The sequence below is a fragment of the Podarcis vaucheri genome, assembly GCF_965113315.1.
Source record: "Podarcis vaucheri genome assembly, chromosome: 4".
In the NCBI taxonomy this organism is placed as follows: domain Eukaryota; kingdom Metazoa; phylum Chordata; class Lepidosauria; order Squamata; family Lacertidae; genus Podarcis; species Podarcis vaucheri.
The window spans coordinates 99335839-99353218 of NC_138762.1; the positions used below are offsets into that span (position 1 = coordinate 99335839).

At 44.3% G+C, this 17380-nt stretch overlaps 1 protein-coding gene across 14 annotated transcripts in view; it reads left to right on the forward strand.

Moving 5' to 3' along the window:
* Window positions 1-17380, forward strand: part of MBNL2 (muscleblind like splicing regulator 2) — an 87769-nt gene that overhangs the window by 58640 nt on the left and 11749 nt on the right. For 6 of the 14 annotated variants that reach the window (XM_082218782.1, XM_082218778.1, XM_082218788.1 and 3 more), the window contains 2 exons: window positions 5202-5237; window positions 9037-9131. The exons of 4 other annotated variants lie outside the window; for them this stretch is intronic. In XM_082218782.1, the coding sequence (XP_082074908.1) occupies window positions 5202-5237; window positions 9037-9131 (131 nt within the window). The remainder of the gene's footprint in view (window positions 1-5201; window positions 5238-9036; window positions 9132-17380) is intronic. 4 more of the 14 variants (XM_082218783.1, XM_082218787.1, XM_082218790.1 and 1 more) reach the window with 1 other exon arrangement.

The following is a 17380-nucleotide window of genomic DNA, read 5'->3' on the forward strand; positions in this document are numbered from 1 at the left end:
GAGCTTTTGATTGCATCTGGACTTTGGGGACTTTGGTTAGATCAAACTGTGGTTTGTTCAAGCAAGATAGGAGCACGAACCACAGTTCGATCCTGGCTTGTTGGAACAAACTACAGGTTAAACCAATCAGCGTTCCCTCCCAGTTTTGACTGCAAAGAGAAGGCAAAGCTTTCAGTCTTCTCCTCACGGTTCACTAGAGAAGGTGAGAGTGTAGAGCCCGAGGCTTGCTGCTAGTGGTGGTGGTGAATCTAGCACTAAACTGGTTCAGTGTTACACCTGAAAAGGAAAATTTCATAGTGCCCAGTATCAATTTATTGCTAAAACATTCTCGGGATTATTCATTCTTCTTTGTTGGAAAAGGTTTCTTTCTACATTTTGAAAAAAAATTGTTGCCTTATGTTATTTTACTTAGAGGGCAGTCAGGAATAAGAATTACATCTGTGAAGGAGCTAAAGATGTTCTCCTTTGTCTGGTATTTCCAGCAGCTGTATTTACAAAATGGCACAGATCTAAAGAGTAGTTGCATGAATAGCATCCACCTGCATTACAGCAAATTTTTGTACAGTGGTACCCCGCAAGACGAATGCCTCGCAAGACGGAAAACCCGCAAGACGAAAGGGTTTTCTGTTTCGGAGGCACTTCGCAAGACGAATTTCCCTATGGGCTTGCTTCGCAAGACGAAAGCCCATAGGGAAATCTCCGGGGACCTGTTTTAAATTGCTGGCGGTCAGGAGCAAAGACTTTCGCCCACAGCCGGCCTTCAGAAGAGGTCCTGGACCTCTTCTGAAGGCCGGCGGGGGGCAAAAGTCTTTGCTCCCCCCCCCCGCCTGCCTTCCCGGGACAGCGGAGACTTCTCCGCTGCCCCGGGCGATCTTAAAATGCTGGCGGGCGGGAGCGAAGCGTTCGCTGCCGACCCCCAGCATTTTAAAATCTCCCCGGGACAGCAGAGAAGTCCCGCCCCGCTCGGGATGGCGGCGCAGAGCTGTCTGCCGTGCCGGGATCAGCGCGGGCTCTGCACGGCCATCGGGAGCTGGGGGAGAAGGCCGCCCCGCTCCAGATGGCCGCGCAAAGCTGTCTGCCGTCCGGGGACGGCAGGCACATCTGCGCCGCCATCCCAAGCGGGGCGCTAAGTCCCGCCCCGCTCTGGATGCCAGCGCAGAGCTGTCTGCCGTCCTGGGACTGCAGGCAGATCTGCGCCACCATCCCGAGTGGGGCGCTAAGTCCCGCCCCGCTCGGGATGGCGGCGCAGAGCTGTCTGCCCTGCCGGGACTGCCATCCCGAGCGGGGCAGGAGCCTCCATAGGCGCGCGTCACCTCTCCAGCCGGGGGAGGGTCGCAGGGGGCTGCTTTAGCCCCCTGCGTGCTCTCCCAGCTGGAGAGGTGACGCGCGCCTATGGAGGCTCCTGCCATAGGCGCGCGTCACCTCTCCAGCCGGGGGAGGGTCGCAGGGGTCTGCTTTAGCCCCCCGCGTGCTCTCCCAGCTGGAGAGGTGACGCGCGCCTATGGAGGCTCCTGCCATAGGCGCGTGTCACCTCTCCAGCCGGGGGAGGGTCGCAGGGGGCTGCTTTAGCCCCCCGCGCGCTCTCCCAGCTGGAGAGGTGACGTGCGCCTATGGAGGCTCCTGCCATAGGCGCGTGTCACCTCTCCAGCCGGGGGAGGGTCGCAAGGGGCTGGGGGGAGATAGCGATCTCCCTGCAGCCCCTTGCTGCAAAAGACGTCGGGGGAAGCGGGAAGCGAAGCGCTTCGCTTCCCCGCTTCCCCCGGACGTCTTTTGCAGCTGTTCCGAAGTGGGGAGGGGGGGCGGGGACACCTTCTGAAGGCGGGCAGGGGGCGAAAGTCTTTGTCCCCCCTGCCTGCCTTCCCAGGGGCTTTTAAATCGCCCCGGACAGCGGAGAAGTCTTCCGCTGTCCGGGGCGATTTTAAAATGCCGCCCGCCAGCATTTTAAGATCGCCCCGGACAGCGGAGAAGTTTCCCTAGGAATGCATTAATTGATTTTCAATGCATTCCTATGGGAAACCGTGCATCGCAAGACGAAAAAAACGCAAGACGAAGAGACTTGCGGAACAAATTAATTTCGTCTTGCGAGGCACCACTGTATTTGAGTTTTTTTGCAGTGCAGAGGTATCTTGCCCAGTAAACTATATTAACTTTGAAAGCACCCATTTTCTGCAGCTTTCCACAAAAGATCAGTAACAAATGATTTTGCCATTTGTTTCCGTAATGAAAAGAGGTAGGAAAATGTAGTGACCCCTAACAAAAAGCAACAACATGAAACACTAGTGAAGACGTCCAGAAAGACAATTGGACTGGAAGATCTTTTAATATGTCGCTGCAGAACTCTACCCCTTTTGGCACAACTTAACTCCAATATGTAGTGACTTGAAAATTCAGATATAGATGTGGCCTGTACTTTGTTCCCAGCTAAGGGGAATCACCAGTCATTGCCTGTCAGTGTAAGTGTCAATTGAGAGAAGTGCTTGTGTCTGGTACAACCTGGAGCCAATCTTGTGATGTGCCAAAGAGAGGGAAAAGAGGCAGTACAGACACTTCTCCTCTCCAAAATCCTCCATTGGAGGTTAGATGCCATGAGAGAGTTGATACTCACATGGTGTAAGAAGGCTGCAAGTCTGCTGCTGCTAACACAAGGAAAACAGGAGTGTATTAAAATAGATGCATCCCTTGCACAGACTCATTTGAGCAGCCTCTCAGTGAGGGGAGTACAGAGAAGTGGCTTTCTGCATTTGCAAACAAAAATTAAGAAGACACAGAAACCATGGTCAGCTTTCTTCGGTGCTCATTCACCTCTTCCCACTAAGTGGAATTTAGCTTTATGCAATTCTGACATTATCTGTGCATGTGTTGTTCATCCCTGGGGAAAGCAGTAAGACTGTGATCAGTAGAACATTGCTGCTCCTGCAAGGAGTGGGTTGTAGGCAGCAGGTGAGCCCTGATGCTGAGAGGGGGGAGGAGCAATGCCTGAGGTTTTCTTCTCTGAAGAGGCAATGAACAGCTTCAGCTTGTGATTGGGGCTCACACACCTCAACAATATCCCCACCCCCCAATAGGCAGCCCCTTTTCTGTTGAATCTGATAGGGGCTTCCTTAAATGCTATGGCTTACTTTTCCATACCTCTCATTTATTGAGCAGAGTATGCCTCCTTTACAGTGATCTAAATCAGGGTGGTCCAACGTTTCATACCAAGTGGGGTACTTCAACAATGAACCTGCGGGCTGCTCACTGCCTTGTTGCAGGGGAGGTGGGAGTGAGGCCCAAATTTGACAGTCCCCAGCTTTCTTCAGGCTTTGGGAAGGAGATGTGAGGCTCTGGTCAGGCCCTAGAGCCTTCCAGCTCCTTCCCAAAGCTGGGAAAACACTAACTAGGATTTGGGAAGGAGACGGGAGGACTCTAGGACCCCACCTAGAGACCCCACCTCATGCCTCCTTCCTGGAGCCCAGTGCCCCACTTATCTGCCTTTGGGAAGACAGCAGGCGGGCATGAAATATTGCTGAGGGCCACCAAAAAAGGCCTCAAGGGCTGCATGCAGCCCCTAGGCTGCACAATGGACTGCCCTGATCTAAATAATAATGTGAAGGAGCTTGCCTAGAGGGGCACCTAGAGGAACACAACACCAGTTAACATTTGTATATCTGTCCCATGTGAAAATGGGATTTTTTACTCCTAAAACCTCTATTTGGGGGAATGTGGGAAAATACATATGAGGTTGTGGTTGTTTTTTAAACCAAGCCACGTGAAAAATACGGAGTAGCTCCCGTCTCCATTTTTCAATACTGCACGATCCACTACTGCTACCATTCACTGCCCACAAATGCTAGAGTCATTTCATTGATTCTTCCACAGTAAGAAGAATTAAAGTAAATGGATTGTGGGCTATAGGCAAAGTTACTATGCCTTCAGCATAGTCATTTGGTAATTTGGTGCCTGGTTTGCTTTATGATCTGCAAAGGAACAGCAGTATTTTTTGTCAAATACTCGTTTCTTTGGGGGTTTTTTAATTGAGCATGATAATAGAAATATTGAATTATTCACTGGAGGTTGTTCCTTCAAGGCAAGGTCTTTCATAGCTAGCTAGCTAGCTGTAGGTAGTGTATATGGAACTGCAGGACGTGCTGGGATTTCAAAACATTTTACATATACAGATCCTCCCCCCCCCCATCTGCCTATTTTCTCCTAACTACGAGGGCCCTAGGGAACACTGAGTTATTGCAAAGATGCAAAAGAATATACAAAAAATATAATGGTACGCCAGGCACTGCGTCCGGTCAAAAATGAAACCCACCCATACTAACAGCACAGTCCTATGCATGTTTACTTGGAGGTGTATTCCGTTGTGTTCTGTGGGACTTATTCTCTAGTAAGTGTATTTAGGAGTATAATGTGAAGCAGACTTAATAGCTTTGTTAATGTAGAGTATTAATACTTTTAGGTTGCAATCCTATAGCTCGGAGTAAGTCCGGCTTAACTCAGTGCAATCTCGTTTTGAGAAGACATTTATGCAATTGCATTGTTAGGCTGCAGTCCTTACCCCACTTACCTGGGAGTAAGTCCCATTAAATTCAATAGGGCTTCCTTCTGAATAGGCATTGCAAGCTAAAAACTATCTTTGAACGTGAAACGCAGAAAAAAAACACCCTGATTTATCTTACCTGTGCGTAAAGCAAATTGTTTAAATGATGGAGGGTAGCTCAATGCTATGCATATTTGGAAGGAAGTCCCACTGAGTCCAATGGGACTTACTGCCAAGTCTTGTCTGCACAGATTTCCTGTCTGTCATGGCTGCAGTATTAACTATATTGGCTCTGAAGTAATCTTGTTTATCTTAGTAGTACATTTTGGGGGCTTAAAACAGAGCTGCGAGTTGTAGATCGTGATACAGACCATTGTTGGATAACCTAGACTATTCAAAGTGATTGCTTTTTAAAGAGTTCCCATTGCTGAAAGGAAATGCTAAAGAAAGGCTCTGCCATATGGATTTTGATTAATGTGCACAATGTGTTGAGTGACTATAAGAAGAACTGTTTTAAAACAGCAAAGAAGCTATGAATGATCTCTTTGAAATTGTATTTAACTAACTTTGGCTTATCTTGGGGATGCTTGGATCTCACTTTGAATGTTAACTCTAAACAGCTAACCTGTTTCTTCCCTTTATTCACTTTTTCCACCTATCATTGCATGACACCCAGGGTCAGTTTTGTGCATGACACCCGCTACCAGTATTGGTAGGTTTCAAACTTCTTTATTGATCTCTTTTTTATCGTATTCTGTAGTTTCCTTTGTTTTGAGGAACTGAAACATAACTTAGACAATTGACTCAATCTGATGATCCATTTGGACTTTTGCTTGAACAGTTAAATTTTTCAACTTAATTGTTAAAAAAAAATGAAACAAAAAACCCTGCTGCTTAGATGCAACATCACTTGCTATGACAATCCCACTGCAAAAAGCACAAACACCATGAATTCCAAGCTGCTTTTCTGTTTTCAAAAGAAAAAAAAACTTTTTCTATATTTTATATTGCTAGCATTATTAAACCATAAGATATTGAAAAAGCAGTCTAATTTCATTAGTGTTCTAAAGTTTCATAGTGGTGTGCCTGTTTCTTCTTTTTGCTGTGTTGTGAGAAAGTTTTATCAGTGTTTCCCAGAAATCCTAATTTTAATACTTGCAATAAAAAGTAGAGAAAAGTATTTAGACCTAAAGAATATTTTCCTTTGATTGAAAATATATCTGACTTAAGAGTTGAAACATTTGAAAAGTTTTCACTTTCTGGTTTAAAAAAAATAAAATTAGAGTTTGCCCAGCAGACTTTCCCCAAATTAATACTGAATATCCATTATGTCTGTTGTCTTTGAACTACTCATTTGCAATCAAACTTCTGCTATGTGCTATGATAAGAGATCAATTTATCTATAAAACTGACCCAAAAGAAATTACCATAATAAACTGCTTTCCTCCTCAGGATCAAATAATATACTAGCTAAATCTTATAGCAAGATCTGCCAGGATGAGTGGGTTGGGATCCAGTGGATCTCCAGCTGAACTGTGTCAGCCTAATTCCCTCATCCTTGACTCATCCAGGTCACAGCTGGATCTGAAGCTGGTGAAAGCTTTGAACAAGAGGGGTTTTGGGGGCAGGAACAGGGAGGTGGCAATTTCACTGAATCCTAAGCCCTGTTCAGCTCAGTCATGGGACTGGACAACCCAGCATAAATTAAGTTAACAAAAAATGTGGTGTATCTGAAACCCCATTCTAAAGGCCTGTTTCCCCTTTGCCCAGGTAAGGTTGGCTTAGCTGCTGAACAGCTTAACTCGCACCAGCTTTCTTTATGCCAGCTCCTCGTGTAGAATAGCTCCCTCAGAAAATGGTTACAGACAGTGAAATAAATCTGATTTCGTCCGAGGGTCATAAAAAGCAAAAGGATACATTTAAAGGATTGAATGAGTATCGCTTGTCTTTTCAAAAGACAAAACATGTAAGCTTGATATAAGAACATAAGAAACCAGAATTAAGTTTATTTCATTTTCATAATTGTACCTTTCCCATTTCAGAAGGAAATAAAGCAGGTTGTGCCCCTATTTCGGTGTGATAGTATAAACTGATTCCGTTTGCTAAACCTCAAGTTTGATATCAATCTATGGCCAGTGATTGCCAGTTTTCTGCATAAGCAGCTGTCCATGCATATGGCGCTAGTGGCTTGCAGGGCTGCATCTTTCATGTAGCTAAAATGCGTGTCTCTATAATAAGATTAAATCATCCAAACCCTGACTTTATATAGATGGATGGAAGGATGTAGTTAAGTGCAAGTAAGGTGTTTCGAAGGACTTAAAAGAGAAGAGGTGAAGAATGTTTGAGGAGTGAGAGAATAAGGCAGCTAGAGGCATAGCTGTCAACTTTCCCCTTTTCTTGCGAGGAATCCTATTCGGAATAAGGGAATTTCCCTTTAAAAAAGGAAAACGTTGACAGCTATGGCTAGAGGACCCTGCCAGGACCTGAAGTAGAAATAGGTGAGGGAGTGTGTTAGGAAGCCCCGGAAAGTAAGACTTTGCACATTGTGCGTGCATTTTTGCAGTACCCTAAAGAAATATTGGGACACGGGTGGCGCTGTGGGTTAAACCACTGAGCCTAGGACTTGCCAATCAGAAGGTCGGCAGTTCGAATCCCCGCGACAGGGTGAGCTCCCGGTCCCTGCTCCTGCCAACCTAGCAGTTCGAAAGCACATCAAAGTGCAAGTAGATAAATAGGTACTACTCCGGCGGGAAAGTAAACGGTGTTTCCGTGCACTGCTCTGGTTCACCAGAAGCGGCTTAGTCATGCTGGCCACATGACCCGGAAGCTGTACGCCGGCTCCCTCGGCCAATAAAGCAGAAAAGGCTGCAGGAGAAAACTGATGGGAACAGAAGTTGAGCAAGACCCACATGACCTGTATTGCTCCTGAACCAGATATTGGGGGTCAGAGGTGGCAATAGAAAATGACGGAGGGTTACTTCAGGAACCACCATCCTATATGCAGTTAGGGGTAATATGTTCCATTATATTCTGTGGGGCTTCCTCGCCATTGTGCATGGGTTTTTTAGCCTAAAACAGAGTAATGATGTAGTCATAACATCCGGGAGGAGCACTTATTTTGGAAGACTTCTCTCTTTCCAAAGTGGGAAGAGGTGACAAAAATGGACACGGATGTGAATCCAGTAGTTAAAGAGTAATATGATCACAGGCTTGCCTAAGGATTTTAGTACCAGCTGCTCATATACAGTGGTGCCCCGCAAGACGAATGCCTCGCAAGACGAAAAACTCGCTAGACGAAAGGGTTTTTCGGTTTTGCGTTGCTTCAGTAGACGAATTTCCCTACGGGCTTGCTTCGCAAGACGAAAACGTCTTGCACTTTTTTTTTAAAGCCGCTTGAAGAGGCGCAGTTGCGACGGACCGTGCTTTGCAAGACGAAAAACATCACAAGACGAAAAGACTCGCGGAACGAATTCTTTTCGTCTTGCGAGGCACCACAGTATAAGAGCAGGTTTTGGTAAAGATGACAAGAAGCAGGTGTCAGAACATTGTCACATGCGGGCAGGCAGGCAGAAGGTGAGAGCAGATCGGCCCAAAATTAAGTTTCTAGGATTGTAATTTCTAGGACAGTGACGGGAAAGTTTGCTAGGCAGAGGGTTTGAGAAATGTGAGGGAATGGAGCTTTTCCGCACTCTCGTTCTTAATGCATCCCTCCTGTATTCCTCCAGAAAACACCCTCTGGAGGGTTAGGGACTTTTCTGGAACAGCCTTAGGCAGGAACTGGGGAATAACCTTCATTCTGCAGATAGAGGTGTCTGCTGCCTGCTCAGGAACACCTTCAGAGCCAGGCAATTGGGCTTTTTAGAAAACTAGGTTTGTTTGTTTTTTAAAAAAATAAATGAATTCCAAATACCAGTAGTTCTGGTTTGGGGTGATGCCTAATGAATGTGATGGGACCCCACTCCCTGCCACCCCCCTGTGCCCTCTATCTGCTCTTGAGGGTCCATAACCTTCCAGAGCAGATTTGGGGAGCACTGTGGGGGGGGCAGGCACTGAAGAGAAGAGGGTAGGAGGGGGAAGTCTGGGGGCTGACCTCACTGGATATCATCCTTGGCTTTTAAACTTTGACAGAGAACCCCCTACTAGGATACCTTTGTTATTTTAGGGGGAAACTACGCCAGCTTTTCCATAGACAAACTGGCCATTTTCATGAAAGCATTATTAAATAAAAAATACCAAAACAACAAATTAATAATTCTTTTCTGGGAATCGTTGATAACTGTGACATTCTTCCTTTAAATTGTACCTGTAATAAGCTATTTTCCCTTTTGTTTTATTTCTCTGCCACGCTTTCTTGCTTTGCATTGTGATTGCATGCCATCTGCCGGTTTAACCCATGATGGCTTGCTGCTGCTGCTGCTGCTGCTCTGATATTCACCATGCCAAAATTCCACTGCCATTGCCATAATGCTACACACTCCTGTTCATTGCTTCCATGGCTCCCCTCCTGAAAGTACCCATGATGCACAGCGCTACGTCCGCCACTGTCTCTGCAGCAACAACTCCTGCAACAAGTGTCCCCTTCGCCGCAACAGCCACAGCCAATCAGGTTTGCTCCTTTTAAAGCTTTCTTTCACAAATCCCAAACTCTAAATGAGTGCTGGTACTTATTAAAAAAAAAATTCTCCTGGAGAATTTTTTTCTTCATGTTTTTACCCATCAAACTTTATTTTGAAGTAGTCCTTTAGCAAGTATTTGTGGACAGGTTGCACTTATTTAGAGTTAACATTTATTGCAAATAATGGTATAGCTATGTCTAATGTTGCACTGTTCGTTTTTTGTTTCTAACACTATGTAATTAACCCAACTCATATACATTCATTTTAGCGGTGATCTATTGGAATGATCCAATTAACTTTTGGAATTGCGGGGGGTGGGGTGGGGTAATGTGTTAAATCATTTTTCAAATGCTAACTACCTTTTCTCCACACAGTAAGTATAAATAACTAGTCTTTTTCTTAAGGCTGAAACAAACTCCAAAAGGACAAAGTCAGCTGCAATAACAGCTGGAGGATTTATCGATCATCTATCTATCTATATTTATTTTCCTGCCCTTCCTCCTAAAGTCACCTGGGTACCAAACAACAAAACAGAAAAAGGAATTCATTTTTAAAAAATAGAATCAAGTATCCATCAATTGCTGGGTATAGAGAAATGTTTTTAAGTTCTGCCTAAATGTTAATAAGGGAGGGGACATATGTCTGAAAGGGTATTCCATCATCGGAGAACAACTACCAAGAAGGCCCTGTTGTCAAGTCAGCAGCAGCCAGACAACAGTAGCAGCACCAGTAACAGGGCCTCCCTTGTCCACCATAAAGCCCAAGATGGTTGATTTGTGTGTGTTGTGGGGGATATCGTGTAGACCCTTGGATCCCAAGCCATTTAGAGCTGTGCGCATCAGTACATCACCTTGAATTGGCCCCTGTAATTCACAGAGAGTCGGTGCAGTACTTCCACCAACCTGAAAGCCACTTTCTGCACTAGTTGAAGCTCCCATGCCTCCTTCAAGGGCAACCTGATGTAAAGTACATTGCAGTGGCCCAAGGTGGAGATGGCTACTGAGGCCAGGCTATCCCAAGTCCAAGAACAGCCACTGCTGCCAAACAAGCCCAAGCTGGGCATAAGCTCTCCTATCAATCGGGGGCTCCATTGACAGGAATCCAGGAGTACCCCCAAGCTATGAACCTGCTCCTTCAAGGGTCGAGAAGCTCCTTCTAGAGCAGGTTCCTAGAAACAGCACCTAGCCACGCACTGCACTTCCATCTTATCGGGTTTCTGCCTCAGGTTATTGGCCCTTAATCCAGCACATCACTGCTTCTGGGCAATGGTTCAACATAGAACTTTCTGATTTGGATGGAATGGGGAGAGAGAGTGCTTTGTGTCATCAGGATATTGGTGACACTGTGCTCCGAATCCTGATGACAACTTTCAACAGCTGCGTGTCAGATAGCAAAGGAGACAGAATAGACCTTTGCAGGACCCCGCCCCCCCCAGCTCAGAAGCCAGAGTCACGTAGTGTTGCTTTCTGGTTGCAGCCTTGCAAGTAGAAGGGCAGTGCTCTCCACTTCCACTCTTGAGTCATTCCAGAAGGACAGCATGGTTAGTAGTGTCGAATGCCACAAAGAGAGCCAACAGGGTCACACTGCAGTCTCTCTCATCGGTCAGGGCAACTAAGGTTGTTTCAGTGCTAAGACCAGGCGTGAAGGCTGACCAAAATAGGACGATATAATCTGCTTCCTGCATGCACACCTGCAGCTGGCTTGCCACCTTACTCAGGGAGTGCTGCCTCGCTTTCCCCCCAGGAATTTTACATCTACAGTGGTACCTCGGTTTACGAACTTAAGTCCGTTCTTAAACCGAAACGGTTCTTAAACCGAGGCATGCTTTCCCAAATGAGGCCTCCCACCGCCGGTGCCCTTCCACCGTTCAGATTCTGTTCTTAGACCAAGGTAAAGTTCGCAAACTGGGACACTACTTCCGGTTTTGCAGAATTTGTAAACCGAATCGTTCGTAAACAGGGCTGTTCTTAAACCGAGGTACCATTCTACTGTTCTAATTGTGCTTCTCTAATTTATCTGTATGCATGCTTGTATATTCACATTCACGGGCAAAATGTGTGCATCAGTTAAGTGCTAATAGTGAACTTCAGAACTGTGTAAGCACAATTTGTCTAAGCCAAAACAGATGTGGCAGATGTTAGGAAGCCTCATAATACTATTATTTTTTTGCTTTTGGTAAAATGGCCAGATTTCAACTAAGATCTTAAATGAGCAAGTCTGCTCAAGCCTTCGGGCACTATGCCAGAGCTTTCCAAATTTCTCATGTTGTTGGCACACTTTTTAGACATGCATCCTTTTGCGATACAGTAATTCAGTTTTGCTAGCAAACCAGTTTTCCATCCCCCAGAAGGAGCGACACACCTATGTGTCGTGACAGAGTTTGGAAAGCTCTGTACTGTGTGCCCCATATTATTGCTATCTTCGTGCATGGTCCTTCAAATCTGCCAAGTGCATAGAGCAGAGGGGAAAGCGGAAGCAGTAGGAGAATAGATGAAAGCAACAGTTTAAGACTGACTCCATACAGCACAGAGGTGTGGAGCTCACCTATGTGTATAAGGTATATTCACCTCCCTGCCTTCCCTAAATGTTTTCAAAACAGGAACAAAAATTCCTTAGGCACATAAGAAACTCCCAATCTATCTTGGGCAACTTACTCTTTTATTAAACGTCCCACTATTTTTCTGTACTATCCAGAGCTTGCCTCTCTTTTTGCTCTTTTGTATTTAGTGCTTCTCTCTCTTTTGTGTTTGGAGACACTTCATTTAGTGGAAAAAGTAGACTTCACCACCCCCTATAGCAAAACGAGCAATCATGCTGTTTAGCAAAGCAAAGACATGCACAGCTGATTTGACCAACTGACTATGAACAGTGTTCTCTTTTAAAAGCATATTTTACCCCTGAAATCTGTGTGCATTGACAGGAAAGTTATATTGCAGTGTTTGATTTGTGATAGCCGTTTCACACATGCATTAATGCATGGATATGGATTATGAATCAGCCTTTTTTGCTTACACTCAGAATCTGATTGATCACCATATTTGAGAGAATTAAGAAATACACCCCCCACACACACTCCAGGTCAAATAGTGGTACTCTCAAAGGGATCTCTCTCATCTTTTCCTTGGAGCTTAGTTTATTTGTTCATATCACCTGAAGCTCTTTTTTTTTAAAGCACCTTTCTGCAGTGAACACCCAGATTTGGATTGCATTAGTTGCTTTGTTTTTACAAAGTGACTCGAAGTGACTTACAAAACGAACAGTAAACCAAATATAAAAACGAGTAAAAGCAATCTAAAATGCTGGTAGATAATACACATACACACAATATTATTTAGTATTATTTACTAGCCCTTTTACTCAGAGACTACTCCAGTCCACTAGCACCAATCTCAAAGGCACAGCTATTTATCTCTTTCTTTAAGCCCTGGCCCTGATATCTAAGCTGCCTCTGACACACTTTCCTATCTTGAGCAAGCTTATGCTTGCTTCTTCATACCTGGGCCTGGGGTTGGTTCATATATCTGCCACAAGCCTTGATGACCTAGACTATACTTGGGAACGTAATGGCATGGAGGTTATAGTATGGCACATTATGAGCACACTGCTTGGAAACGTGCTACCAATATTATTATTATTATTAATTATTATTATTATTATTACAAGCCCTTCACTATAAGGACTCAGGCCAGGATTCGACCATTTAAAATGCAGCATTAAACACAGTTTAAAATAAATAGTACATGCATAGCCACAAATGTCTTAATGGGAAAGCACTTAGCACTACGGCAGCCGACCGGAGCATGTCGCAAAAGCTGGCAGACCATTATTAAAATCAAAACAATTTCGTACAGAGCAACAGTAGCCATGCACTGTGGTCAGCGCGCCGCAAGTCAAGTCCAAGCTACAGAAGACTGTGCCACTCTAATGCGGTCTGCTGTGAAGTGTTTTTGGAGGCGGGGGTGAGGACTTTAGCATTCAGAGCCAGAAAGCAGGCAGCACAACAGGCAGGCCAGACTAAACCAGACACCATGTCCTAGCTCTGTGCCCCCCACCTCCTCCTGATCAGATGCAACATAAACCTGTGCTTGAAGAACCCACCCTACAGATTGTCCACAATACATAGCCAAAGGTAAAAAGCTTTGTTCTCTGTAGGATGTTGATTTTGTCAGCAATAGAAAAGGCATCCACCTACTTGGCTGCCTAGAACAATTGTTGTTGTTGTTTAGTCATTTAGTCATGTCCGACTCTTTGTGACCCCATGGACCAGAGCACGCCAGGCACGCCTGCCTTCCACGGCCTCCCGCAGTTTGGTCAAACTCATGCTGGTAGCTTTGAGAACACTGTCCAACCATCTCGTCCTCTGCCGTCCCCTTCTCCTTGTGCCCTCCATCTTTCTCAACATCAGGGTCTTTTCCAGGGAGTCTTTTCTTATGAGGTGGCCAAAGTATTGGAGTCTGAGCTTCAGGATCTGTCCTTCCAGTGAGCACTCAGGGCTGATTTCCTTCAGAATGGAGAGGTTTGATCTTCTTGCAGTCCATGGGACTCTCAAGAGTCTCCTCCAGCACCATAATTCAAAAGCATCATTTCTTCAGCCATCAGCCTTCTTTATGGTCCAGCTCTCACTTCCATACATCATTACTAGAATGATTTAGGACTTCTTTGTTTCCTTCTTATTAAAGATGCCATTTTACATGGCTGTCCAATAGTTTTGCAGCACACAGTCAGTAAACTCATTAATACATATTTCACATGCCCTTTTTATTCTTAATTTTCCACATGCCACATTGCTTTCCAGCACTTAAAACTTGTCTCCAAACAGAACTTTGCAAAGAAGGTTGTTTTTCGGTAAAGGTGCTTTGCATCAGCTACAGCCACAAATTCAAAGTTAACATTTGCCTTCCAATATGTGATAGCACTACTTTAAGAAGTGCGAAATACCATTGCCTATCTGAAAGTGAACTTTCGTGAAATGCCAGAGACTTCATTTGTATTCTTCAATTTCAGGTGTGGGAATAAGTTAGTGAAGCAGTATTTTGATCAAAGTTTTCTCAGGTACAGGTCATGTTTTAAGTTATAGGAAAATTTGTGTAACTATCCTAATAAGGGAGTGCTAGCATGGCTGATTTTTAATCCCACTAATTTGGGATGGAATGTCTCACTCCAGAGTTTGCTTTGGATCCTTCTTTTAGTTTGCAAATGTAAAAATACATTCAGCAAGCAGTAGTGGAGAGTTAAGGGTTAAGATTATAACTTAGAGCATGAAAATGCCTTCTGAAGAACACAGTGATGGCTTTGATGAGCAAACTGTCCAGAATGCAACACATACACATAAGAATTGTTCAGTTCAATTTTGTATGTAACTTGCAGGGAAAAAATAGCATTGTTTCCAGTAAGTGCAATCTTGTGAGTTTCTGTAAGATATCTAGATTCTAGAATGTACTTTATCATCATATTTACCTGCTATGCCACTCACATGTAAAGGATTGCTTAAAAAAGCCATTTCATTAAAAGAAAGCTCTATTGCCTGCAAATACCAGTGCTTAGCATCCTCTTCACAGCACTTTCAGCCACTAAACGTAATTTCCATTTCAGTTTTCTGCAACTTGTAGACTGCAACCTATTCAGCATTTAATATATGAACTCTGAAAAGGCATCTTCATAGTCTCTTAAGAAAAAAAGTAAATAAATAAATAAATTCCAAAACTCAAGAGAGATTTAATAGATCACAATTATATATAGAATTGTAGAGTTAGAAGGGATCCCGAGGGTAATGTAGTGCCACCCTCTGCAAAGCAGTATGCGTGCATCTAAACATCACCGAGTCTATGTAGAGCAGCCGATGGTATCTTTCAATCTGTCTCAACACTGCCACACATCAGCAGCCAATGTGGTAATATGTGTGGCAGAATTGTTGTCTGTATATGCTCACAGTGTATGCCACTCTGGGCAAGTATGTGAATTGCTGTACATTAAAACTAAAGACTATAAATCCTCCATAAAACACCTTGTTACCCAAAGGCTGTCCCCTCAACAGTCCATAACAGTAAAACACACACACTTACGATAAATGTCTAGAAAATTAGTAAATAGTGAGTTGTAAATCTCAGGACTAATCAAAAACCTTTCACAAGTGGCCAAAATTCGTTCTTATTTCTGTCATTTGTCGATGCAAGATCATGCAACGATTGGTACCTCTCAATAAATACCATGCACTTTCATCAGGACCATCAATCCCCAATCAGCAGTTGGGGGGATAATACTGCTGACCCACTTAACAGGGTCGTGAAAAGGATTATAGTGTGGTAATGCAGGTGAAGACTCTGAACTCTTTGGTTGCTATGCCAAATGTTAAATATTAGGGAAACAGCAATAACTCCACAATGTATCACATGTTTAGCAGAAGGTCCCCAAGTTCAGTCCCTGGCATCTCCAGCTTCTGCTGGAAGACTCTCGCCCAAAACCCTCGAGTGGAGAGCTGCTGCCAATGACCCTACTGACCCGATGGACCAATAGCCTTGATGCAATGTAAGGCTGGTAGTCAGTGCCATGAATTATCTGAAGCAGAAGGTAGAAGAGCTAGCCACACACACAATCGTGCTATTTGTATCCTATGCAGTTTTCAAGTCAGTGTCCTGAAATCTGTGCATGTCAGCTGCTCAGTCCCACTTGGCAATTCCACCTGTAGCAACAATGAGCTGAGCAGCTTCTTGCCAACCGCTGCACCTTGCGCTACTCTTTTCCTTCCATTCACACCACTTCTGCGCAGGTGATATTTGTTCATTTATTGCACTACACCAGAAGGACGCCTAAAGTTGATGGCTCCAAAATGTAGGGTGGGAAGGAATTACTCTGGTTGGACATGGGGACGGATGGGTATACCAGGAAGTCAAAATAATTCTTTCCTCAAACTATTAACTTTTTGGAATACAGTATCCTCTCAATTCAACAGAAAGCTGTTTTAGTACCTTTAATAAAAACCATATTTTACATTCAAGAAAACGTTTGAGGAGCAATTTGTTGCTTTCAAAATCTGGACGTTTTCTCCTGGTTAATGTTGAAAATGAAACTAATGGTGGAAATGAAACTAATTTATGGAGGGATTTCTGAGCTGTACCAGGATTGTCATCACAAGACTTCTTAAAAACACCTACATTGGTGGCAAGAGAAATATCAGCAGATGAACCTGCCTTTTTCAGGCCACTGGCTCATTTAGCTCAGGTCTGTCCGTTGTGACCACCAGCAGCTCTCCTTTGCCAGCACAGCATCCTCCATGGGCAAAGACTCTAAGGATGGAACCTGGGACCTTTGGCATGTAAAACTGCCAGTATACAGATATATTTTGTACTTGGAAGACTCTGTTAAGCTGGGGAATGTTCAGAAAGGGGCAAGCAATGGGGTCAGTGGGCGGGAGCAGCTCCCCTGTAATGAAAGCTTATAGCATTGGGGGCTTTTCAGTTTAGGCAGTACTTCTTCATAGAACGCATAGCTGGAACTATGGGATTTGTTCTAACACGAGGCAGTGAGGGACACCAACTTGGTCCACTTTAAAAGGGAATTGGACAGATTCATAGAAGATAAGGCTATCAATGGCTTCTAGTCATTATGACTACGCCCTACCTCCAGTATTGGCTCTGAACATCAGTTGCTTGGGATAAGGAATGAGAGTACTGTTATGAGTTATGGCTCCTCCCGAAAATGTTCTCTATTCCCACTCCTTTTGTGCTAATTATGAAAGGGAGAAGGAAATTTGGTTGCCGGGCTTGAGAACTGCAGTAAATGCATAAATACATATTTATTACATTTTAATGCAATGTATTTTGCCCTGCTATTCTGCCAAAAATGTTCCCAGAGCAGCTTACAGATCAATAATAAAAGGAGGACAGTCTGTGCCTTAATCTAAGAGGCATGGCACCAATGGAAGAAGAAATTGAGGGGGAAAGGGAACCCAAGCAGACTCAGGAACCTACTCTTAAAGTCTCAGAGTTCTTATAAGACCTTTTTGGGATGGAAACAGTTGGGCGAGAGGTGGAATCTAAAATTCATTGGGAGAGCCAGAGCAACGGACCTCCTACTCTTCCTCTACTTTGCAACCTAACAAAATAAAAAATAAAAAGCAGTGCCGGCTTCCTTATCATGAGATCGACATTTGCAAACACAAATTGAAGTTGGCTGTGTGGTATGATAATGGGGAGATGTCACTTCTATTTTCTATCAATTCAATCAAAAATAATAGCTAGAT